Genomic DNA, 25,610 nt, shown 5'->3' with positions numbered 1-25,610 from the left:
TTGCTCCAGTCAACCTGTAGAGAAAAGGACGGTGATCACAGTGGTATAAAAATTGCATCGAACGGGAACCGGAAATGGCCTCATCGGAGGTAAAAATTGAGGGAAGCCGCGGTAGCACTGCTGGACTTCGGCGGTATTTTTCGGTCGATTAGCCGGTGGTTTAGCTCTGATGTGGCCATAGGCGGATTCAGTATCGAAAAACGAGCCAAGGGGAGAAAATTTACTTTGTTTGGCGGTCGGAAAGCCCTCCGGTGCAATGGTAGGTGGCGGCGGCCGGCTCCTCCGGCGACTGGTTCTTCTTCTCCAGCGAGGGTACTGGCGGCTAGGGTTTGGGGTCGGGTGTAGACGAGGTTATTTATAACATTTCCCTTTTAATCTCAGCCGTCCATCACGATTTAATCTGGATCGTCTGGTCGCGATTAAAATGGGAATAAATATGAGTCGTCCGCACGTGTGAGATCTGGACCGTTCGATCGCGTGCACGTGGATCACTCACGTGGCTCCGTCCCGCGTGGTCTCCCGCGTCAGCTTCTTTGCCACGCGGCGTGTTCTGGTTGGCCGGAGCTGCTGACTGGGCTGCTGACGTGACACAACTTTCATAAATTGCGTTTTGACCCCCAGTTTCCAATTTTCTTTTCAAAAAATCCAAAATTTCACCCATTTTTCTCAAAATCAATTTCAATTAAATCCCAAAAATAATTTTACCCTATTTTATCATTATTATTATTTTTATTTTTATTAAATTAAATTAAATTAAATCAAAACCTTATAAATTAAATATTGAAAAATTAAATTAAAATTCTAATATAAATTAAAAAAATTAAAAAAAATAAAAACAATAAAATTTGGGTGTTACAGTACTATGCGAAGATTCATTCTATTATGAATTCAGGTATGCTTTTGTGTTTATTTTATTTGATTCATTACGTGATTTTTTTTTCATATCTAGTTTGGTTTAATTCTAAATAAAATATGTAAATAGATGAAATTATTTAATAAGATAAAATTATTAACTAAAATGAAAAATAAATAAATAAATACACGTTACATTATGAAAAGATAAGAAAATTTGTGATAATATAAATGTGACTGTGATGTAATATGAATATCTTATATGCGTATGTGATTATCAGAAATTACAGATGCATATGTGTGAAATTAGTGAGATAATTAGGTGAATTGTAAATTACCATACAAGTAATAGATGAATAGTGAAGAGATTAATTAAGGTTAAATATGTATTTTTTGTATTCAATAATAGTGTTTTTGAACAAGTTGTAAGTAGATCTATGAATTAGATGACTTAGTAAGTTTACGAGTTAGATTTTTAGAATTACTACATATTTTAAAATAAGAGAAAAAATATTATCTATCGATTGTTTTATGTTCTTTACAAATTTAACTGAGTTATACTATTATTTATAGTACTTATTTACTGAACGCATTACTTTATTCTATTCATTATATAGATCATAATATTTAGAATCGTGTTCATAAATACTGAAAGAATTATTAGAAAATTTATTTAATTATTTTTATAGAAACTTAAGATTATTTATTTTTTTTGTTATAAGTTTATTTTTGAATATTAAATATGCCTAAAAAAAGTGGGATAATTGGATGAAACATTCTTGCAATGTAATTTTTAATTTAGATTGCTGGATAAGAATATAAATTTTAAATTATTTTATTATTACCGACTCTAGATTACATTAAAAACTAAAATAAATATTTTAAAAAACTGTGAAATTTATCAATTAGAAAAATAAAACAAAATGATAACTTTTCGGCAGCTTGGAAATGCACTTCTGAATTCTGCTTCAGCAGACATGGCGAGTTTCTCTACTTTTCTAGACGCTACTGGAAGCTTCTTCCCACCAGTCGCCACCGGATTTGGATTCCCTGCTCGCACGCTTTAAGACACAAATCCCGCTCTGCTTCTCAAAACCTACGAAACCCGAAACCCGAAACCCAATACCCGAAACCAGAAAGAGAGAAATGTTCGGCGTCGTGTTCCCCAATCGGAGCTTCCCGATAAATATCTCCACCTTCTCCCAAATCGATACCTGCCACTGGGTTCTGGACATGAACACTTTTGTAGGTAAGCACGCAAAATTTTTCCCTTCACCTTCTGTTATAGTACTGTCTTCTTATTGTACGCACTCCCAGGGGCGCACTTTACCAATTGTTTGATTCTGATTGGATGCTGTGTCTAATGTACGCAGGTGAGGCGTACGATCAGGTACGGGAAATGTGTATATTTCTCCTGGACGGATTTACTTTACCCCCGGACAAGGCTCTGGCGGTATACGTGCAGTCCCCGGGGTCGCAGTTCGTATTTTGCGGGGCGATCACCCTTGCGCGGCCGTCGGCGGTTCTGTCTCTGCAGTGGCCGGAGCCGGTGGGGCAGATGTTGCTGACTTCGTCGGATTCTGCCCCTCTGTCCGCGAAGATTGGGGTGTCGGTGGAGAACACGGCGGCGCTTCCATCATTAGACGTCGCGGCGGAGAAGAAGATTGAGCGGCTGGCTTTGAAGGTCGGTGAGAACCTCTTCAATTTCATGCAATCGTTTTGCGGCATTGACGGGAGCAGACTGGTTGTGCCCATGGATATCTTGGACCGCTGGTTCAAGAAGTTCCAAGAGAAAGCGAAGCGCGATCCTGATTTCCTCAAAGGATTTGCGTTGTGATGTATATATATCTCCTTTGGCTTTCCCACGAGGTACTTCTTTTTGGGATTATCTCGTCAATTTAGGAGAAATTTGAGTTGCTAGGGCTTGTTAATTAATATGTGGTTGTTGATGAGCAGATGGAATATAATTAGAATAGCCTTGTATTCATCTTATAAGTAGAATGAGCAAGAGGAATTTTTCTGTGTTGAATTATTTCCAGGTTAATCCTCTCTGCAAGAGCTTAGCCATAGCTGTTTAGGACATTAACAATCTTTTGTTGCGTCAAGCTTTCTGATAAAGTTGATTCTCTGTAGAGTTTCTGGGTTTAAGGCCGTGCTCTTTTTGGGTTTCATATTCTACTATCCTTTTGTGCTATCATGTTTGCCTTGTCCCTCTATTGCAACTTGCACTTTTCAGCATTGAATTTAATCGAGTAATTTATGGTCTCTGCTGGTTCTGTATTGTGGTTAGCTTTGGTGCCCGTTCTTTTCCTGTTTTAAACTCATGCTCTTTTTTTTGGGTGTCTTTCTTCATCTCGTTTCCTGTTATTATGTTATCCTGCACTCAATTGCAGCCTGGACTTTGGCTCTATCATGTTTCCGCATTTTAATTTGAGGTACTAATTTATGGTCTCTGCTAGATTTGTGTGGTTAATGGGCACTGGTCTTAGCAACTAAAAATTTCATATTCATGGCTTCGTAATTTCCCCTGGTGAAGGGAATTTAGGTGTTACAGCTTTTGAATTTGTAAAAGAATGTTACAGATCATTGAAATTTTGGAGAAAGTGTGAAAATGGCGAAGGGATACAAGCAATAAATCACTTCCCGAACAAAAGTGCATGCTTGGTTACTGGTAAAAAGTCCGTAATAGCAATATTTTTTTTAATCAATTTATTGATCAGTTGTTTGTGTATTAAAATACAATGTAATAAAATGTTTATTGTTATAATTTCTAAAGCCTCTGTTATCCAATTACATTACAAGGTTAAGTTCCCTCACTTTCAGTCTCTATCCATCCTCTCCCAGTTCTGTTTCCCATTTCCTTCACTGTTCCCACGTTTATTTCCCTTAGTTCCTCCTTCAACCCATTTCTGGAGACGATGACAATGAAAATAACCTGCCTCAGGCCCCTTTTCACTTTCACCCTCTTTTTTGCCTCCGCAATTGCCTTTCTCAGTTCATGCTGCAGTACAGAGTTTGCAACAATCCTGCCTAGAAGGGATTGAAGAAAGTCATGGAGTATGATTTTGCAGCTGCAAATGGAGGGTTGCATAGAATCCGGGGTGTCTAAGGAGATAGATGAGTTACCCTGGAAGGAAGGCAGCAAGGCCAACCTGGACAATAAGTGCTTGGGCGCTGAGTCAAGGAAGATATGGCTATACCATTCTGCTGTTCCGAGCTGGTATGGGTGCCCCGTTACTGAGCTTGAAGATTGAGTTCCTAGGCAGGAGGGAGCACAAAAGTGAGTTTCCAGCTTTTAGTGTAAGGTTGTCCCACCGTTTTCTTGTTTCTTTCTTGATAATTGGATTGAGCAAGCAAAGTTGGAGGTTTGGTGAATCTGGAATTTTGATTGGCGCAGTGACTTTATTTGATTTTGGTTTCTGGTTATTGGGTGTTTTTGAGAGAGTTAGTTGATGGATCACATGCATTGGCCTTAGGTGTTGTATTGTTTATTTTTCCCTTAAGTTTTATAAGATATGGCTTCCTGTTTTTCGGTTATAGGTTGAAATTCAACGGTACTTTGAGTTTGCAAACTGTTCAGTCAGGTTATTCCCTTTTATTTGCAAGTCAATTGGGAAATCTTTGGATGATACCTAACTTCTCGTCAGAAAGGCATGTGATACTCTAACCTCTCGGAAAGACATGATTATGAATTTCATTTAAGGCCTTAAATTACTATCAAAAACTCACGCTTGAGTTTTTAAGAGTTAAGCAATTGAACTTGAAAAGTTCAGATTCAGTGGTATTTGTGCTGGGGAGTTATAAATGGTATTAGGAAATGATGCAGTGTTGTGAGTCCTTGTTAGTGTAACTTGGACTTTGTGGACATCAAGAATATGATCATCATGAGGATATTAAGTATTTGAGAGTGGAGATTTTGATGTTCCAAATTACTAACTGATACCTTTTTTGTAACCCTGTTTTTTTTTTTATATTGCTTTGACTTAAAGTTCATTTGTTATTCTTTAGAATTTATGTTCCTGCCTGCCTGCTGCCTGCCTCCGAGCTCCCTCCTGTTTTAATCATTTTTTAAGGTTTGATTTGGGTTAAGTTAGCTGTTAACGGGGTTCAAGCTGACTTTTCTTAATCTTTTTTTCTTTTTGTAGAAAAGTTTATGCCAGTGAACCTCTCGGACAGTATCTGTGAACCGAGTTCATGAGACTGAATTCGTTAGGGCGAATTTCATTCTGGTTGAAGATTAGCAGTGTCTTGTTTTTATTTATAGCCAATTTGGTTTGAGAGGTTGAATATATTCTGCAATCTGCTTATTCTCATCTCTGCTGCACTAGTTTTACATTTATATCAGTTAAACCGACTTTCCTCCCATTATAGTTCGGTCCATTCGCTTCAGTACTCCATCTGTATACTTTTTGCCAATTTTGTAGTCTGATTATGTTTCTCTTCTTTTGATTGATGCTGTTGTAAGTAGTCAAACTCTGTTCTTATTTATGTATTTCTTGAATTTACTGCTCAAGTGTTTGAGGAAAAGAGAGAGCTATTAAAGAATAGCAGTAATCAACTTCTTGTAGATAGATAGTTTTCTGCATTTTTTTTTTGGAACTCAATTGAAAAGAACGGTTGTGTTCGTTATACGTTGAAAAGAACGGGTTGCATGTATCATGATATTCGAATCTTTAATTTATCGGAAAGAGATAAGAGAAATGCATTATTCCGATATAGTATAATTTCTTCATGTATTTGTAATCAAATGTCTTGAACTCTAATAACCAGACAATTGGTAAAAAAAAGGTCTCTTGTCTTCTACAAGCAGCAAAAGAAAGAGCTAAAAGGGGTTGAATTATGATTTGGATTTGTTTGTCCAAAGAAAAATGCAGAAGACATCAATAGAAATTGAGGAGTGAAAAACGTAGTACCCATTTTAGTGTTGAAATATTATTTTTATTTTTATTTTAAAATTTTGTTAAAAAAATTATATAGATTAATAAATAATAATAAAAATCATAGTAAAAACAATGAATGAAAATTAAAAAATTTAAATGAAAAATTATTTTTATGTTTTTTACTTAATTATTACGTGTACATAAGATATGGACTTTTATGAATAAATCCATAAGTATACGCACAAACATATGTATGTTTTAAAATAAGCAAAAAAACAAATTATTATTGAAATTCGGGGGCACTAAAAGGAATACCGAAAAGACAATTTTACCCTTATAGAACTCGCTACTCTCTCTCTCTCTCCCTCTCTCTTCATGATTCTTGAATTCTCTTCTTCCTTTAAAACCCATCCCTCTCTTCCTCTTCCAGTCTTTCCTCTTTCACTTTCTCTTTTCCCCTTTTTGCAGCTAACAGAATCCTCCTTACAAGAAGCACGTCTCTATTCAGAAAAAATTCATAGCGGACTCCGAGCTGCCTTCTGTTGTCTTTCTCGCAATTGCCGAACGCGGATTGACCAACTTCGTGCTTTCACACTCTTTTCGGGGCGTTCGTGTTCTTTCTTCGTTCACTCTTTTCGTGCCTAGTTTCAGGCCACCGAACTCATTTCCACCATCTGCTATCTTTTTCGCAGTTTCGATTGGTTTTTAATTTTGGCAAAAACTGGATTTAGGGTTTTGGTGCATAAGGAGAGAGAGACTGATCAGGATTCAGGAAAAGGGGAGAAGGCGGGAAAAAAGATTTATCTTCTTTAACGGCGTGGATTTTGGACGTTTGATTCAGGGGCAAATTTGTATTTTCGTATTTTATTTTCCTATCGAAATATATTAGTGTTATTTAGCTGTTTTTGTCCAAACCCTAATTCCTCATAACTCCTTTCATTTCTTTCTCTCCCTCTGGAATCCTCTATCGGATTCAGGCGTTCTGGTGCTGACATCGAATCTTGCGAGGTTTATAGGTAAATAAAACTTTCTAGGTTTATAAAAAATTCCCGTTTGTTTCACGGATTTATGAAGTCTGCTATGAAATACGAGAGGAAACTAATTTGCGTATTGCTCCCCTCGTAGGAAGCTACTCGTAGGAAGAAAGATCCGCGGCTGTCCTGGAGTTTACTGTCAGGTGCTCATCTTTATTAGCTATACCTCTAATTATAAATTTAGACATGTTTATATCTGTCTCTTCGAGTGACAGTAGAACATTTCAAAGAACACAATTATCAGATCTTGACTCCTCTTGGTGTTGAGTAAAATCTGTCAACATCCTAAAGTGGGGTAGGATATATAGCTAGAATTTTATGGGAGTAATAAGCGATTTAGTCTGGATTTCATGTTAATTGAGTGAGTTTGAGTTTATGTTCGTATTTTCTGTAATATATTTGTTGAGTAGATTGATTGAAATGATAAGCTTTAGGTAGGGTTTTGGAGATGATGGAGGTGCGAGAGATAAATTGAATAGGAGATAGTCTCTTTTCTTGAATGGATGGAAGTCTTAAAAAAACTATATGCAACTTAAGCAGTTTTGCAAGTCGAATGTTTGGTTCATATCTTGCGGTGAATTAGAGGAAGAGTGATGGTTAACGGTTGCTACTGTTGCCTGCAAGCTGAGGAAACGTGTAACCATCTCTTATTATGGTGTCTGTTTGTTTACAGCTTATGGTGTTTGATCTATGGCCTTATGGAGAGTGATTGGGTTGTTGCTGGGTCTGCTGGTGGAGAAATATGGGCTTGGGATGGGATATATGTAAAAAATAGATTGCTAACTTTGACTGTTTTATGGGTCATTTGGAAGGAAAGAAATGGTAGGGCTTTTGATAGTGGAGAGAACAGTATCAATAGATTAAAAAATAAGTGGATTCAATATTTTAGTTCTATTTTGTTTGGACATTACGTTATTAGTGATGTGAATTTTAGGTATGTCATTGATATGTTAACATGATTTAAATCTTTTGTACATGGGTTATACCTCTTTTTTGGTGCCTTGTTGATACATACTATACATTTTTATTTAAAAAAAAAATCTTGAAATTTCAATCAGGATTGATACAAGTGTCACAGGCCTATTCTTCTTAGAGGTCTGAACTTTCAAGGAATAAGTATTAAGGTATGGGTAAAACTGTAAGTTAGTATTTTCCTGCTGAACTGAAGGTGAATGAGAAAATTAGCAGACTACATATTTGATTTGAAAGAAAATCTTCTTATCATTTTCCTTCTTCATATAATTAATTTTTTTAAAATTACTTTTCTTCCAATAGTTTCGCATTTTAGGACCCTAAACTTTTCTTCCAATATACATATAGTGTGTGTGTATATATATCTTGAGATAGCAAGGACTTCTAAATTAGCTGTGTTACCATTCATATTTTAAATTTATTTCCAAGCAGTGCTTTAAGAATTTAGTTCTCTTGGATTTTATTCTAGGATTTGATGTAGTACTATATGTATTAATATAATTGATACAAAATTGAGAACCATATATATCTTTTTCTCCCTCCTCCTTTCTCTCTTTGTCTCACACACCTACACACAAATGCATAACACAGTATATATGTGGGCCCAAGCACATTTACTTAGGAGTCCCCCATTTGAAACAGAAAATTTTAATGCCTTACCACTAATAGCAGGTGGATATCCTTCCTTATTTATTACAATTTTCTAAGTCTATTTTTTTGACTACTTTTAAAATATCTATTGGATGTTTCTATTGTCATATTGTTGTAATACTTTTCTCTCTGCTTATGCAGGTTAAACTTGAATTTTAGGATAATACAACGTTTCTATTGTACCAAAAGACCAGAAATAAATGGAGGACTGGGGTAAAGCTTTTTGGTTTTAATCATGTTATTTCTCCTTGCAAATTCACGCTTAATGGATTGTGACATTGGTTATATTTCTTTTGTTAAATTGTAGTGTCAAATGGTGGCTTTTTATTTGCTTGTATAAAGTTTTGTTATGCCGGGCATATAGTTTTAAATGCTTGAAAATCATTTTTTGGAGTCAGTTTATCTGTTATTTACTATTAGCATACTTGTTATTTTTTATGTGAATGTTACTTTTTTTATCCTTCCATATTTATATAATATTTCTTTGACAATTTCAAAGTACATGGCAATGTTCTTAGTTTTTTCTTTCTTCTTCTTTTTCTCTACACCTCATTTAGTAATAATGATAGAGACCTTGGAAGCATTAATCTAAGCTGATCTCGTTAAAAGGGGGCTTTCAGTTTTGTCTTTGATTATCTGCTTTTGATCTCTTTAAAGTTTGATCACAATAGGATTAGCATGCCAGAAGTCTTGTGTGCTAAGGTAAACAGTTAGGTATTATTTGTCTTGAGAGACACCTGCTATGCCGTGGCCTTAGGGTGACCGCTGATGTCGATGGAGTTAAATTATGACATGCGCGACCCTTTGCAACTGTTTTCAACTAATGGTACTTTTTGGAGGAGAATAGATCTAAAATTGTTTTTTGGATGGATGTTCTCCTAGTTAGAGAGGCAATTTCTTAGTGTCAATTGTGAATGTCAAGTGAGAAGCTTTCTTGATGTGCATTTACTGTAATGTCATTATTCTTTCTCTCTTTTTCTTACTGTCTTGATGCAGAATGGGTTAATTCTAAATTTTCTTCATAGATTAAAAATCATGAATCTGTTGAATATAAAACTAATATACTATTTAGGAGCTATTATTTCAGTTTTACCATTTGTTTGGATCATGATAAATGATAGAATTTTAATGTATGGTATTTTACGAGCATGAAAAAACTGTGTTTGTTTCAATTTCCAATGGTAATAAATGGTATTTGACTGACAAATTTTGGAGTGAATTTTTAAACCACCAAATTGGTGGTACTTGGTGGGCATTCTATTTGCTTCCCATTATACCCCCATCTAATTTAATTAATTCCATATATGTCTTGACAATTAAAAACTCATTAAATTAATATAATAATATAAATAATTATTATTTATTTTATTAAATATAAATATTTAATTTGATTATGTATAATAATTATTTATTTAAATACAAATATAATTATATTGATAAATAATTTTTTTTTTCTTTACATACTTTTTTTATACCATTTATTATTACATATAATATGTATAGGTAAATTAGTAATTTACATAAAAATACAACTATACTATCTTATCATCTAAACAAAAATATGCCATTAACATATATTAATATACCATCATCCAAACGTAAAAAAATTTTGCCATTACAATTCTGTATTATTGTCATTCAGTTACTGTCATTATTATACATTAATTAACCATCATTGAAATTTATCCAAACAAAACCTTAGTAACTTTAAGATTTTATGGTTATAGTAGTTAGTTCTCTTTTTTGTATTAGCAGTATTATTTCTTAGTTATATTAGTGTTAGTATTTCTTATTTTAATCCTATTTCCTCGTATTATTTCTTGTTGATTTCATCCTCTTCCTACCACACTCCAAAGCAATATTGTCTTTCATTTCTTTTGGGCGTTGAAGAGAATGATTGAGTGGCCAAGTTTGCTATATTTCATGTGGAGGATTGAAGATTAATACTTTACATCATTGCCACTTCGAAACTCGTGGTTGGTTTTCTCTTGTCATGGTAGAATGATGCAGAAGCTTTAGGTTGCTAAATGAATTAAACACCATAATTCTGTTAAATTTAAAATTTATTAGACTATTTATGAGTCTATATCATTGTTTTAATGATTTTCTTCTTATTAATATTTAGTTAACCTATTTTTATGAATATTATTATTTCTTAATTCTATCAGTATTAGTATTTTCCTTTTCTCTTCCCAAAATTAGGGGACTTTGTTTAGGCTCTTTGGAGCATAGCCTTAGTTAGTGATTCCCCCTTATTTCCATTTCAATTCCATTACTATCACGGTCCCAAATAAAGTTAAATGCTAAACCTCTTAGATTTCCAGTCCTTGCCATACCTTTCATCGGTTCAGAAAATAAATTTGCTGGTTGCTAAGAGAAAAAAGTTCATTTTAAGCCTAGGTATCGGCTTTAGAAGCTAATAATTTCGCTACCATCTTCTCCAACTTATTGGCCAACTTTACTAGAGAAAGCTATCAGTCGAGTGAACTATTTTTTTTTTGTTTTCTACATATCTCATTTTAAACGGATAACCCTCTTTTCTTATTTGTCTTTTTCCTTGATGTGTAATGGACTTGGTAGGTTGGAAGCTTTTTTATTCGTTTTGTCCCTTTTTTTGCCTTGGAGTTATAATTGATTGTTTGAGAAACATACACAACTGGTTTCAGAGGATGATCAAATACCACCCCTCCTTTTGAAGGAGCAACCTAAAAGTAAATGGGATGATGAAGATGTGGACGAAAATGATGTCAAGGAATCATGGGAGGATGATGATGAAGAGACTGCTCTGGTATGTTAACACCAACTTTTGTTTGTTATTTCTTACCTGTTTTGTTAATATCATGTGTACTTTGGTTTGTCATACAACCCTCTATCCACCCCCCAAAATATACCTTTGTATTGTTAATAAAATATGTGATTATATGATTTTGATAAAATTTTTTCGGGAGTTTCTTAATGTAAATTTTGCTGAGTTTTTGTGTTCGTTTGATCTGTGTTTTTATTTCTGAATATGATGGATTAGGCCCCTGTGGTGAAATCTCCTTCTGAGAAGGCTCCCAAGAAACCTGTGGTAAAAGGTAATGAAAAGAAAGGGAAAATTGTCGAAGCAGTGAAGGAAGAGCCACTGGATCCTGTTGCTGAGAAACTTCGTCAACAAAGGTAAAATTCAGTGTTCAGTTTCCTACTAATTTTGACTAAATATTCTTTTGGAGAATCTATAATTCTAATGTTCTACTAACCACTACTTCCTTCTGTTGGCTTGGTATCTGTGTACACTCTGCGTCTCTGCCACTTTTTTTGTTGATGAAATGAGAGGGAAATGTGGTGGGATCATACAAAATCATTCCTGATACTGAGTGTAGTTTAGTTGATTGTTTTCTTGAGCTTCATGGTCTTTTGTGGTGCTTCTGTTCTTTTAGATATGCCCTAATTATGTGCTACAATAATTTTTATTTTTCTTACTTGATCCTTCTTCTAATGGCTGAAGAAGTTTTGTTCCTGAACAAACTTTTTTATGTTAAATCTCATAAGGAAGTTGTCACCTAAGTGTGCTTAATTAATGATCATCAGTGACTCAATTTTATGTGGTGAATTGTGGAATTAATTAGATCACTTATATGGACAGTTGTAATTAGCGGGATGGATTTAAAGTTATGACTCTTTCTTGTATGCAAGGCACACTTTAACGTGCTCCCCATTGCAGGCTTGTAGAAGAAGCAGATTACAGGTCCACAACTGAACTGTTTGCTAGGAAAGATGACCACAAGACGCTTGATAATTTCATTCCCAAATCTGAAGGTGACTTTGCAGAATATGCAGAGCTAGTTTGTCATAAGCTTCGGCCATATGAGGTATGTTGAATTATCTTTTTTCTTTCTTTGCTCAAAATGAAAACAGTTTCTGAACTGGCTGGATAATGCTTTTACTTTTTTCCTTTTGATTAACTGATCTAGATATTTTGTTGCAGAAAAGTTACCACTACATTGGTTTACTTAAGGCAGTCATGAGGCTGTCAATGACTTCCTTGAAAGCAGCAGATGCGAAAGAGGTTGCTTCTTCAATTACAGCAATAGCTAATGAAAAACTAAAAGCAGAGAAAGAAGCAAATGCTGGCAAAAGGAAGACGGGTAAAGTTTTACCATCATCTTTTTTTTGTTATATCTTGTGTTTCACAGATGATTGTTTTTCTATATTTCTTTGGGGATAGAGGAGAAGAACATAAACTAATGTGTAACAAACGTTTAATGGAGTGTTGGATACATCGTTGTTGACTGGGGAGTTTGTGAAGGTTTATTACATGTGAATATCACAGATAAAAAGGGCGGGTATGATTTGAGTGTTTAATCAGGTCCAGTTCTTTCTGAATTAAATCAATATGCAGTAATATATCAGTGGAGTTTGATTTAGTAACCTTCATAGAGATCACGACTAATTGATCACTTTTTCTGTTTTGACTATTATTTTAGTTTTATTTTTCAATAGTCATTGGTTTCATCTGATTTTTTAAAATCAATTTTTGATGCTCCAACAATTTTGTTTTTAATTAGTAGCATTTTGAAAAATCTAAAATATGATTACAAGAATCTTCGTATCCTTGTATCTATATATGTCTAATACGTTTCCTTCTGGGTTTTTTTTTTTAAATACCATCTGGTATGTTGTGACAAGTTGTTTTTCATAAAGAATGACTTTTTAAGTTACAAGGAGGTTAAAAAGGTTTGTATATGAGGTACGTTATAAACTGTAAATAATTTGACAAATCTTACTAGTTACCAACATCATTGTACCTCATTTTCCTTTTTCCTATTCTGATTCATCTCTTGATTTATAATGTTACCATTTTTATTTTTTGTTGATTTTACCAATAATTCGGCATCGGATGCTGACATCACCTTGATTATTTTCTTTTTGTTCAGGTGGGAAGAAAAAACAGCTTCATGTTGATAAACCTGATGATGATTTGGTTGTCGATACATACGATGCACTTGATGATTATGATTTCATGTAAATTTTCAAGGGATATCAGTGGCAGAAATACAAAGGGATCCATTTATTCTACTCTTAAAAGAGAAGGATCCTACGGCTCTTTTTTTACTCTTTCTTTTACGTGGAGAATTAATTGTTTGTGGAGTGATATCAATTGCGCTCGTTGAAGCAAAGAAAGTTGAGGAGTCGGTTTTTTTTAGTGAGCGTTTGATTTGGAATTGGATGTTAAGAAAGCGATTTTTCTTCCATTGTAGAGAACATAAATGTTTGTAGAATTGTGTGTGCGATACAGAGCGTATTAATACTGTTCGAAATTCTAAATAAAGTAGCTGTTAGTATAAAGGATGATTTACTCGAATTGATTTGACTTAATACGCCCCCGGAAGGAGGAACAAAATGGTTTTTAGAAGGGTGGACTATGCGAATGGATTCAACATTGGGTTACAAACACACTGACTTCAAACACTTTGTTTTTTTATTCTTCTGTTATTAGGTTTTGATTTACTTACAAATGGATGATTCCAAACACTTTGTTTTTTGTTATTGAGTTATTTCTTTACTAATACATTGATTGTCTTTAAAAATATCTCGTACGCGGGTTATGGTGTGAGGCTGGTCAAGATGCTTTGGACGCATGAAGCAGCTTGGAATATGGATGCACAGTAACCCAATGTTGCCAGGTATTTAGCTATATATAAATACTGTATTTTAATTATGATTTCTATGTTATATAATAGAAAAAACTTTGGTTAATTAAAAATTGATTTCTGTTTTTACTAAATAGTTTCTTTTTTTTTTTTTCATTTTAAAAAATAATTAAGATTATAACAGTGTTATTTTTTTTAATTTAATAGTGATTAGTATTAGTATTAACTGTTTTCTCAGTTTAATACTAAAAATAAACTCTCTATGGTATCCATGTTAATTGATGATTTAAGGGTAATTTTTTTTAGTTCTCAAAATTCAATACTAATTACAATTTTAGTTATGATTTAGTTTTTAGTATTTTATGTTTGTTTTAAATGCTTTTTTTATTATTTTTTAATTAAAATGTTAAAATAAGTAAATAATATTTCAATTTTTTTTAAAAAAATTATTTTGAAGTATACAAATATGATTTAATAATTTTAAATTTTTTATTAAAAAATTAAGCATCTCAAATAAATGGACTGATCTAATTATAAATTATATAAAAATATTAGGAATTAAATTATAATAAGTAGAATAATTTAATAAGAAAATAAAAAATACAAATTGGATTTTCAAGATTATCACCATTCGCGGTCAAAGAGACTAAAAAAATTCCATCGGCAAAAAGCCAACCACATAGTCCGCCACGTGTACGGGCCGAACGTGTAGCTGTCAATGAAGTTGTATCTAAACTCGAAAAATTAATAAAAAAATAGAAAAAAAAATTAAATTCCAAATCAGATCCCAACTGCCAAATGAAAATCTTAGTCTACACACCACTCCCAGTCTACTTCCGGCTTAAAAAAAAAAAAAAAAAGGAAAAAATTTCCGAAAGCTTATCATCTTCAACACAAACAGTCTTGTACCCTGCAACAGAGCATCATCGTCTGAAAATGGGCGACGAATCGCATGAAAAGGAAGGAATCAACGGCGAATCTGATTTCATCTCCACAAAAAGTATGTCCTCTCAGGAGGAGTACACTCTCTACGCCGTTCTACGCAGTATGATAGTTGCGATTCTATTCCCTGATCGCCAATCTTCTGCGTCTTCTTCAAATTCGCTTTTGCACCGGATTAGAGCTTCTTTCTCTGAGCACGGGCCACATCTTCAGCAAGCTTCGAGAAATACTGGCCGTCAGGTTGTTCTGTGGACTCGAAGAGGCAGTCCCCTCCGTGCTATTCTCGTAATCTGCGTGAGTGATCGCTTCTCTTTTTTCCTACTCGACCTTCTTATTGTCCATTTTTTTGTTTTTAGTACTTTTTGGTAAATGTTTTATGGAACTTTTATGCGTTTATCTCGATTTAGTTTTTTCATTTCCTTTGTATTCATTTATTTTGGCGAATAAGTTTTCATTTGGTTTTCAATCTATACACACATATCGTCTGATTGCGTACTTCCGTCATTTCAATGAAGTCTGGGTTAGTGAATGTGTTTATAGCTTTCATAAGGATTGCCTACTGGATTATTAAGTTTTCACTTTTCAATATCACTTTGGTCGTAAAGTAGATTTCTGATTGCCCTTATTTATTTTATTTTTGTTAAAGTAGTCATTGACTTTTTCTCTTATGGCAAATCATCCGATGATTTATGCTTTAATCATTTTGATTTATATTGATTTATACCTGTTGACGCAACATTTAACTTTTAACAGCTTTTTTGGGTGTATTTGGATGTATTTGGATGCTTATAGACTTCTAGTTCTAGATATCTATATCTACATGCATGAAGAGTCCGTGTGATCCATTGAAATTGGAATAGAGGCGGAAGTATTTGTGTGCATGTTACACTGTACTGTCTTTGTATATCAAATGCAGATTGCATATACAAGATGGAATACTAAAACTATGATAAGTTCTAGACTTCCAGTCATAGGTTTTCTTCTCCATACCCAATATGTACAGTTAACTTGCCCTTGTTCTTAATAGGATAGTTAATTGATGATTTGAGCATCTGAATTATTGTTAATAGGGTAGTAATCCATGGTGCACGGGTATATTTAAGAAACGTGGGGTTATAGTACCATACTGGGGTGTTGATGGCTTCCATTTTGAAAATTTTAGATTATGACAGGTGAAAGATATTTACAAGCTATATTTATCTATGTTTTAAATTTTCGTCTGGAACTTTGAAAGATCACCAAAGGTATTGTGATAAGTTACTTTTCTTTTTTTTTTTCCCCCAAAAAAATTACTATGATATAAAGTTTTGTACGTGCATGGTGGACTGTAACTGAAAACTCAAGTAAAATTGTGCGAATATCCAACGTACATCATTTGGCTTGCATCAAATCAAATATTCTATTTCTTTTTTCTTTGTTTGCATTCAAAGGATTGCGATGAGTTTTTGGTGAGCTTTGATTGATGCCTATAAAATTCTCATTTGTTTTAAAAATTTTGATCCTGAGTATTTTATCCCCTCATTCTTTTGGGAAGAAGATCTAATTTATTCCGAACGTATCTCAGGACCCTTCTTTTAAAAAAATTATAGTCCTGGTTCTATCTCAAATCTGAAAAAAAAAAGAACATTTGAAAACATCCCTCTCTTGAATGCTCAGTTTACCTGGTTGGTGAACAGGGGTAGGTTAGCTTCCTCCCATATTGATTGTTTTCTTGTTTCAACATTGTTGGGAGATAACTTTCTTGATTTTGTGCAAGAGGTTCTCCTCTGCCCAGTATCTGATACTTTACTATTCTCCTAGAGTCTAGTGATCTGATGTAAGGTCCTGCACCTTTCCATTCAGAAATATGACTCATGCTATCTTTAGTGAAAATATTGTGCTCCTGATGGACAAAGGGGGTTTAGGTTTATAGAAAAATTTCAATTTCTGAGGACAGATTGAAGGTGCGGAATGAGAAGATTTTTGGGGAGAATAGAGTTAGGAAAATGAGATCCTTGAGATTTCTTCCCTTGATGAGTTGGTTTTAGATAAGGCTGCTATTGATGATCAAATAATACAATTTTCTTCTCTTAAAAATGAACTTGAGATGTACAAGAGGATATTAGCTGGAGGTCGAAGGAACGGGGTCAAGGAGGTGATGCTAGTATGTGACTTTTCATTGGGTGGGTTAACGTGAGGTTGGCTCCTCTTGGTGTTTAGTGTTTTGATATAAAAAAAATTATTTTGATATTATGATTTTAGCACATTTTACCCCATGAGTTGTAATATTAGTAATTTAGATCCCATAATAATTTTTATAATTTTAATTCAATTGCCAAAATATCCTAGGAGGAGGAAGAATAGGCGTATGCAATTGTTTGGAACCGGATCAGGCCAGACCTGATTGTAACGAGAGCTGGAATATGATCTGGACTGCAAACCTAACCATTTAAAAATCGGTCAGTTCAGTTTGGTCCAGACCAATTGGACCAGTTGGACTAATAAAAAGGAATCGCCCTGCAAAATCAATCACCCATGTGGAGCTGAGAGCATTGGGTGTGTGAGACTGAGGCATCGCCTGTAGCTGAGCAAAGGTGAGATGACTAGAGAGGAGATGCTGGGTTAGGCACACGCAGTAGCAGATGTAGGCGAAGAGGCATGTGAACGCAGAGACAGAGGAGGAAGGCAAGTGAAGTAGCTGCTGGAGATGAGAAGTAGACGTGAGACCTAGCAGGAGCAATTGGCAAGGGAGAGGAAGCAGGAGATGAGAAGAAGGCTAGTAATGCTGTAGCGGCCAGAGGAGAGGGAACTGGTGGGTGGGACTGGAGTGAATAGTTAGGATTAGGGGTTTTAGACTAGTTAATGGTTTTTTTGGGTAGATTATATATATTTTAAGTCATGTTAAACGGTCCAAACTGGGACGGGATTGGAATGGACCAGTCTTCTCAATTCAGATCCTCCTGGACAGAGGACCTGTCCGATAATGCACACCTCTAAGGAAGAGCTCTATCAAAGAGTTATATCTTGAGGACGATAGTCTTTGGAGGGATCAAGAGGTTTTCATGGTCATAAGATAACAAATTTTTGTAAGAAATTTGAGGATGACATTGTTTATTGTCCTTCCATCTTGGGCCTTGCTTGGTGTCTGATTGATGAGGAGAGGGCTAGCTGGTTGGAGAGACTTTCTAATGAGGCTAAGAATAAGAGATTTTCATGGATGTAGATAAAGGTCTTGGGCCAGATGATTTTATGATGGTTTTCTTTTAGAATTGTTGGGAAGCGATTAAAGGATATGTCTTTAAGACATTTGAGTAGTTTTTTTTAAAAGGTAGTGTTGGTATTAATATGAATTCTACTTTTATCACTCTAGTTCAAAACAAAGATCACTTTGTTATGGTTTTCGGTTATTGCTTTATTATCTTGGTCAAAAGTGTGTATAAGATGATTGTAGAAATGTTCTCTTTGAGATTGCATGAGGTCGTGGGTGGGACTATCTTGGGCCACTAAAGTGCATTTATTTGGGTAAGTAGATCCTGGGTGTTTCCTTTATCGTTGAGGTGGTGAAGGAGTGCCAGAGCTTGAACACTGAGGGTTTGGTTTTTAAGCAGAACTTTGAAAAACTTATGAATCTAGGAATTGGGGCTTTTTTAATGAAGTTATAGACAAGAAGGGTTTTGGTGCGAGGAGAATGAGTTACATTTCTGGGTGTCTTTCTTCCATGTCCTTTGCTGTTATGGTTAATAGGAAGCCTAATTCGTGGTTTCAGGGCAAAGACTTTGAAATAGGGGGAATTCTCTCTCCCCTTTTCTTTCACCATTGTGGGTGATGTGCTCAGTTGGATGTTTCTCATAACATAAAGTGGGATTTAATTAAGGTTATTTATATGGCGCATGATAGAATAGTTGTTTCTCACCAGTTTGTTGATGATATGATCTTTTTTCTTTCTCAATGTTGTCTTCTCTTCTGGAATTTTATGACTATTTTGCACGAGTTTCAGAGTATATTGTGTCTATGCATTATTCTTAAGGAGAGCACTAGTTGGTATCAAGATGAAGGATTGGGTGGTTTGAAGGCTTGCAGAGTCAGTAAGGTGTGAGGTTTCAGAGTGGTCTATCACCTATTTGAGGGTCCTTTTGGGGGTTAATCTGGAGATGCCTTCCTTTCGAGATTTAGCGGTGCATAAAATCTCTAAATGCCTCGAGTTTTGGAAAAATGGTCTTTTCTTCCAATTGCTTGGTTTATCAAAATCAAATAATTCCCATAACCCAAGACTACTCGCATGGGGATCGTTCAGAACAGTTCTTCCCTTGGTGGTACTTGGTAAAGTCACTCTAATTCAAGTGCGCCTTTCTGGTGTTTCCCTCTTTCTCTCTTTGACAAAAGCGCCTAGTTGTGTTGCTAAGAGCATTGAGAGGTTGATGAGGAATTCCTTTTTGTCTGGTTTGAGTGATTCTATAAGGGACCATCTCGTGAGGTGGCAGGTTGCTGTTTGTCTAAGGTTAATGGGGTTCCCGATTTTGGGAGACTTTCATGTAAAAACCTGTTTTTATTGGCTAAATGATTTTGATGATTTTACTTAGAACATAATTTTTGTTGTCATAGGATGATTAAAACAAGTTTGATCTATATCAAAATGGGCAGGACTCCAATTTCAGCTCTTCTACTTCATACATGAGCCATGGAAAGCTTTTCCCAAGCCTTCATGCGTCTTCTCTTCATTTGCTTAGCTTGAGGGTGGGTGATGGTTCTCTCCTTATCTGGGAAAACCCTTGGCTTGATAATCTTTCACTGGCTATCTTCTGCTAGGGTTCTATTATTTATCCCTGAATAGCAATAACCCTATATCATAATTTTCTGACTTCTCTGAGGGCAACCATTTGTGGAATATGTTAATTGTCAGGTATCTTGATAATGCATGTCAGAAACCTGACCTGATTTTTGTAGAAATAAAGGAAGAAGAAGAATTGCAGAAGAAACAGAAAAGAATGTGGAAGAAGATGAGAGCAGCTTTAGTATTTAAAGAGAAGAAAGAGCAAGAAAGATGAAGAGAAAAGAAGAATTGCTGCGGAGAGAAGTTTTAAATCTCATTCATATTTTCTCGATATAAATTAATTCCCAACTCTACTCTTTTATATTATTCTGTCCGAGAAAGCGGGAAAGTAATAACAGAAAACACAAAAAATAGAAAAGACTAAAGAAACAACCCCAACAGCTTTTCTATTGACACCTCAGCCCTTATGTGTCACTTGGGTCCTGAGACTACCACTTCCATGAAAATAATCCTTGTAAGGATGCATATTAACCTGAAGCTAAAGAGCCATGAAGAAATATTAAGCAATCCACACAAGAGATGCCAATCAATCAACCATCATTATCATCTGCCGATTTCTTTTGGCTCTGCTTATCAAATTAGAACAATATTGATTTATGGATGTGATATTAACGTATAACCAAACATCCTTCAACCGGATCCTATTGTTGTTGAAGTGCAATCCTAGCTGAATTTTAAAAGGACAATCACCATCTACGACTAGAGTTTGGATTCTAATTGAAGCTTCAAACCTCCTTGTTGTTAACAACTTCATTAGGTCCTATAGTGATGCCATACTTTGGTCTGTTCAATGCGATGATTAATTACCTAAAAATGACACATTCCTGGACAAATATTGTGGATGAGGAATTTTAACAAGCATCCCATCCTCATTCATCGAGCCACCTTCATTTCCAATGTTTTTAACATGCTTTGGCTCCTCTACAAATTCATCTAGCTTTGCAATCATAAAAAATTCTATAATCTCTACTATATCTTCGGGAATGACAACAACTGATCTGCTTCTGCCTCTTTCCTGAACAACAGTGAGCGTGAGGAAGTCACGCTTGTTGTGGAAGATAAGGGAGAATCTAATGTTAGAGAAACAGAGTCTGAACAAACTTTCTTAAAACAAGTCGACTGACTCATCCTTTTTGGCGAAGCAGGTGAGTTAGGAGAGGAAGCTTCGCGGCATAACATTTTACGTCCTTGAGAAGAAGAGATTAGTTGCTGTGTATCATGGTTCTCCCTAAAAGAAGAGAGATCAGAACTCTCTGTGGGTGAAATTTTTCCGAGCAAAGTTGAAGACAAGCTTATGTTGGAGGATGTTCTCAAGGAACTCACGACCAACGAAGCTCATTTGCAGATGGTGAGGAAAAATGTCAGCTCGACCGCAACATCATCTTCATCTCCTCAATTTTGTCTTGCAGACATTCACTCTTAGAGCTGCTTCCTGCTTCAATCGAAGCTCTGTCGAGCTTCGGGAATCATGAAGCTCATTTGCAGCTTCCTCTTCAACTCTGTGATTAGGTGCTCCCTGGCGTGGGTTCTCTTCCTGCTCTAATCAAAACTTTATCTGCTAATCATTTTGGGAGTTTGGTTTTACGTTCATGATTGTACTTTTTTTTTTTTCCTCTGTTTGAAGACTATTAGAACAGAAACAAAGGGGGGAGAAAATGGAGAGGAAAGAAGAGCAAAGAGAAGGAAGGCACAGAAGAAGAAATTATAATAGTGGAGGTTCGGCTCTGGTACCAATTTATCAAGAACCTGTCCTGATTTACGAAGATATAAAGGAAGAAGAAGAATTGCAGAAGAAACAAAAAAGAATGTAGAAGATGAGAGCAGAATTAGTATTTTAGAGGGAAGAAAGAGTAAGAAAGATGAAGAGAAAAGATGACTTGCTGCAGAGAGAAGTTTTAAATCTCATAAACATTTTTTTGACATAAATCAATTCCCAACTCTACCTTTTATGTTATTCTGCCCAAGAAAGTGGGAAGGAAATACAGAAAGGACAAAAAATAGACAATAGTAAAGAAACAACCCAACAACTTCTCTATTGACACTCAGGCCTTACATCTCACGTGGGTCCTGACATCGTGAAGCTCTTGATACGACTTTGTTAAAAGTGCTTCTCAATTTGTTTGTCTTTCCGCAGGGTCTTGATCGTAGAGTTTGGTTTTTAGACTCTTCTAGTATGTTACCTGCAAGTTCTTTTCGATGTCTCAACTCATAATCCCTCTATTTGCCATGATTCTTTTGATAAGTGGGTTTGGGAGGTTTCTTGTCCCTTGCAAGGTTTAGGTCCTTTATACAAACTATAATTATGCATAGGTTGAATATTAATGATTTTATCTCAGCTCAAAGACTGAATCATGCTTCTTCCTCGGGGATGCCTGTGATGTGCTTTAGAGCTGAATCTCATATTCATCTTTTCCTGCACTGTGATATTGCTTGGAGAATTTAGTCCCTTGTATTTGATAATTTTTTGGTATTTTGCGGGTTACTCTTTTTCATCTTGAGGGGTTTCTGTTCTCTTATTTCCATAAGATTGGTTGGAGAAGGCAGTTCAGATTTTACTTCATGGGGCTATTTTTGCGAGGGTGTGGGTGATCTGGTAGGAGAGAAACTTCAGGAATTTTAAAGATCCTGTATATGTTTTTCTCTTCTTTGAGATAAGGTGTCTCTTTTGGTGCTGCATTGGGTAAAGGCACACAGGTTTTTTAAGATTATTTATTATCTACTTGTCATAGATTGGCTCACCATCATCTTATCAATTGTATTCAATTGTTATCCTTTTCTTTTATTTTCTTTTTCTTGTTCTCTTTCTTTAGAGAGGATAGCTACTCTTCCGATATTGTGCTTTCGTCTCTGATAATTGTTTTTCTCCACAAAATAACATTTTGATATCCATTTTCAGAAAGATGGCAAAAATTTGTGGGATAGAGGGAGTAGAATTTTAACTGACTGCCCATCTCAAAGCACCAAAAGCAGAAGAAACAGACATGGTTTTGAAAATGATGCTGCATAGGTGATGTATAGAAATTTGTTGTAGTCTGTGACTCGAGTTGATGATGTGCTAAAAGAATTTTCTAGTCAAATATTAATGAGGTTAGCCTGCTTGATTGTTTTAGAATTGATTAGTTATGTAAATTGTTGTGGGGTTAGTTTTTTGAGTATAAAGAAATTACTGGTTACATATTTTTGGATTTAATGTCAACCCTGAATACGGATACCTAAAGACGTTTCAAGTCCCAAATATTATAAAGGACTAATACCAGAATGCTGTTGAGCAAATCTAGAACTCAGTGGCCTTACTGATCTCTTTCTTTTTTGTCCAAGCTGATTATTCGTTTCTTTGTATAAGATTGTTTTACTTCATTTTCTTTTTGATAATCTGGTGATTAGAGTGATTGCTGGGTGATTAGGAGGGTAGCTGGGCATTATGCCATGCAAAATTCTCATTATATCTAAAATTTTCTGTGCAGGTTGGGACTATTGCTCTTCTTGCTATGACAGGATTGCTTGTATTTTTCCTTTTCTTTCTAGCTGCTACCATCAATGCCATTGTTATCTCCCTGCTAATGTCTTTAGCTGCAGCAGGGGGTTTCTTGGCCTTTTTCTTCGCTTGTGTGACTGCTATCTACATTGTAGCATTATCAGTTGCTGTGTTTGTTATTTCTACTGCAACAATTTCGGCAATTATTGCTGTTCTTATAACGACAGGTAGATCTCCTTGAATTCTTCTTGCCTCTCTTTCATAATGTTGGTTTTACTGTCGGGCTTCTCCTTATCACTTGCTGTTTTCGAATTTCAGAAATGTCTATGATATTAGGTATTGAAATTTGAAATTTATATTTAATTCAATTGTCAGGATTTTTAGATTGTTCTTTCTTTTGTCTTAAACCTTTGGCTTTTAAGTCAGGGAGCTTGTACAAATTCCTTAATGCTGAGTTTTTACTTTAAGGTGATGTTAGATCTACATGGCTTTTATGAAATTTGTTTAAGCTTGGCAGATTATGAACTATAATGAATTAATTTGGGTTGAAATTAATTGTACCTTTTGATTTTACGAAAATATCCTTGCTGGTTGAATAAGAATGCTCAAACTGAGTCATACTCCACCTAAGATTGCTTTCTTCGCATGGGAAGCCAGCAGAAATGCCATTTTAACTATTGATAGCCTGAGGAAAAGAGGTCAGGTTATGGTTTACTGTTGTTACATGTGTAAAAGCCAAGCTGAGATGTGTAGTCACCTACTACTGCATTGCCCAGATATCCAACATATTTGGTTTATGATCTATGGGCTATTGGGGGTTCAATGGGTGAAGGCTGGGGAGGTCAGAGGGGAAATTGGGGTGTGGAAGGGATTGGGAAGGAAGGGCAAATTCTTTGGTATAATTTTGTTGACTTTTTTTGAATTATTTGGATAGAAACGAATAAGAGGGCTTTTGATAGGGTCGAAAATGACATGTTTAGAATTAGAGATAGATGTTTCATTTGTTTGGTGCATTAATGTTGGGTCATGACATGTACCGGGTGGAAGATTTTGGTTATATGATTAATTGCCTAAGGAGCATGTAATTTTTTTGTAAATGGGTTGAACCTCCTTGGTGCTTAATGGTTTTATACTTTTTATTATTTTTTTTTTAAAAAGTGCTCAAACTGAGTCTCTTGTTCTCTGTTAATTATTCGTTAGAAATAGGAAGACAGATGGTGCTTCTTCACATGCAGAGACAGAAGTCTGGCCACTCTTCCTTTTCCATTCATTTTATCATTGTTTCCAAATAATTTTTATTAGTCACCATGTAGTCAGTAACTGTCTGCAGATGATGGCTCATACTATCATAAATACTCAACAAATGCTTCTATATCTAACTAATGGCTAGTTATAATGAATTGCAGTACTGAATTTTAAACTTGTTCAAACCTATTTTAGTTTTTTCCCAATATTACTGCCTGCGAATTGAGAGTTTCCTTTGAATCATCAGGTTGGGTCGGATTCTTTTGGATCATATGGCTGGCCACAAAGAAAAGTGCAGGCCTTGCTAAGAACTCGTTTTCCATTACTGGATCAGCACTTTCAGCTTACTCTTCTGCCTGGCATGCTCACCGCCACCAACCAGAGAAGGTTGCAGTTGATTGAGATGGCACTATAAATTAAAAGTCCATCTTTGTGAAATTTGTAGGTTTTGTTGTACATGTTTGCTTATCAGGACCTTGGGTTGCAAGATAACTCCTCCAAATATTTGTTGTTAGATATGACACCTGGGATATAGTTTGGAAGCATAGAAGTTGCCTTAATATTGCAGGTCTGAAAACATACTTAAACGGTCTTTGTATCGCATTGTTTGGCTCGATATGTAGTCTCTCTGCCTTAATGGTGTTCCCTAGTTTTCATGTTAGTTTGGAATAAATGGTAAGCTACAGGTGGGTAAATACAGGTTAGACGCACCATAAAAGCTCACATAGGCCTAAATTGAAACGAGATTCCCACAGTTGTAATGCTTCCTCTCCGATTTGATAAAAGATCTGACTGGTAAATTATAACTTTGTTCAAAAGTCTTGTAGGAAGATTAATGCATTTGATCTGTGCAATGCATGATATTTTGTTTTTTATTGGGTTTTTTTAAGTTGCTAAAACTTCAAGTCATTTGTGAAAGTATTGTATGATCAAGTATGAAGAATTTAAATGGTTGATGTAAATAGATATGGTTTTGACTTCAATAGATTTCAAATGGCTTATTGGTATTATAGCTAATTTTTGTCTATTTGGCTTCTCTTGTTCATATAATTATTGGTACTATGGCAGTTTTTCTACTCCATGCTATACCTAATTTTATACATATGCAATTTTAAA

General features: G+C 35.1%; 3 protein-coding genes across 7 annotated transcripts; all 3 read left to right on the top strand.

Annotated features, from left to right (window-relative positions):
* Positions 1-1,774: 1,774 nt before the first annotated feature.
* Positions 1,775-8,577, top strand: LOC110807292 (hikeshi-like protein). 5 transcript variants are annotated; one of them, XR_015816958.1, is made up of 4 exons: positions 1,775-2,101; positions 2,226-2,721; positions 3,435-4,132; positions 4,998-5,365. XR_015816958.1 is itself a non-coding variant. In XM_088213289.1 (3 exons), the coding sequence occupies exons 1-2, from the start codon at positions 1,999-2,001 to the stop codon at positions 2,687-2,689; spliced, it is 567 nt and encodes a 188-aa protein (XP_088069415.1). In that variant the 5' UTR covers positions 1,775-1,998; the 3' UTR covers positions 2,690-2,721; positions 8,531-8,577. The 5 variants fall into 5 exon arrangements, 4 of the variants coding, with proteins under 4 accessions (XP_088069415.1, XP_021888068.1, XP_021888067.1 ...); XM_088213289.1 differs by lacking the exons at positions 3,435-4,132; positions 4,998-5,365 and adding an exon at positions 8,531-8,577; XM_022032376.2 differs by lacking the exon at positions 4,998-5,365 and having other exon boundaries at positions 3,435-4,418.
* Positions 6,858-13,717, top strand: LOC110807266 (uncharacterized). Its single transcript, XM_088213263.1, has 7 exons — positions 6,858-6,909; positions 8,531-8,602; positions 11,056-11,177; positions 11,412-11,548; positions 12,093-12,240; positions 12,357-12,516; positions 13,306-13,717. The coding sequence occupies exons 2-7, from the start codon at positions 8,590-8,592 to the stop codon at positions 13,395-13,397; spliced, it is 672 nt and encodes a 223-aa protein (XP_088069389.1). The 5' UTR covers positions 6,858-6,909; positions 8,531-8,589; the 3' UTR covers positions 13,398-13,717.
* Positions 13,718-14,814: 1,097 nt separating this feature from the next.
* Positions 14,815-25,369, top strand: LOC110807296 (voltage-dependent L-type calcium channel subunit). The gene is made up of 3 exons (XM_022032384.2): positions 14,815-15,258; positions 23,239-23,476; positions 24,742-25,369. Exons 1-3 carry the CDS (start codon positions 14,821-14,823, stop codon positions 24,894-24,896), a joined length of 831 nt encoding a protein of 276 aa, XP_021888076.2. The 5' UTR covers positions 14,815-14,820; the 3' UTR covers positions 24,897-25,369.
* Positions 25,370-25,610: the final 241 nt, after the last annotated feature.

The sequence above is a fragment of the Carica papaya genome, chromosome 1, assembly GCF_054855325.1.
Source record: "Carica papaya isolate Zhongbai chromosome 1, ASM5485532v1, whole genome shotgun sequence".
Classification (NCBI taxonomy): domain Eukaryota; kingdom Viridiplantae; phylum Streptophyta; class Magnoliopsida; order Brassicales; family Caricaceae; genus Carica; species Carica papaya.
Note: the sequence above shows the minus strand (reverse complement) of the source record. Positions and strands in the feature narration are given on the sequence as shown.

Coding starts and splice junctions, on each gene's coding strand:
- LOC110807292 (XM_088213289.1), top strand. CDS start 1,999: ATGTTCGGCGTCGTGTTCCCCAATCGGAGCTTCCCGATAAATATCTCC. Junction 2,102..2,225: donor GGACATGAACACTTTTGTAG/GTAAGCACGCAA, acceptor TAATGTACGCAG/GTGAGGCGTACGATCAGGTA.
- LOC110807266 (XM_088213263.1), top strand. Junction 11,178..11,411: donor ATGATGAAGAGACTGCTCTG/GTATGTTAACAC, acceptor ATGATGGATTAG/GCCCCTGTGGTGAAATCTCC. Junction 11,549..12,092: donor GAGAAACTTCGTCAACAAAG/GTAAAATTCAGT, acceptor TCCCCATTGCAG/GCTTGTAGAAGAAGCAGATT.
- LOC110807296 (XM_022032384.2), top strand. CDS start 14,821: ATGAAAATCTTAGTCTACACACCACTCCCAGTCTACTTCCGGCTTAAA. Junction 15,259..23,238: donor GTGCTATTCTCGTAATCTGC/GTGAGTGATCGC, acceptor TTTTCTGTGCAG/GTTGGGACTATTGCTCTTCT. Junction 23,477..24,741: donor TGCTGTTCTTATAACGACAG/GTAGATCTCCTT, acceptor TTGAATCATCAG/GTTGGGTCGGATTCTTTTGG.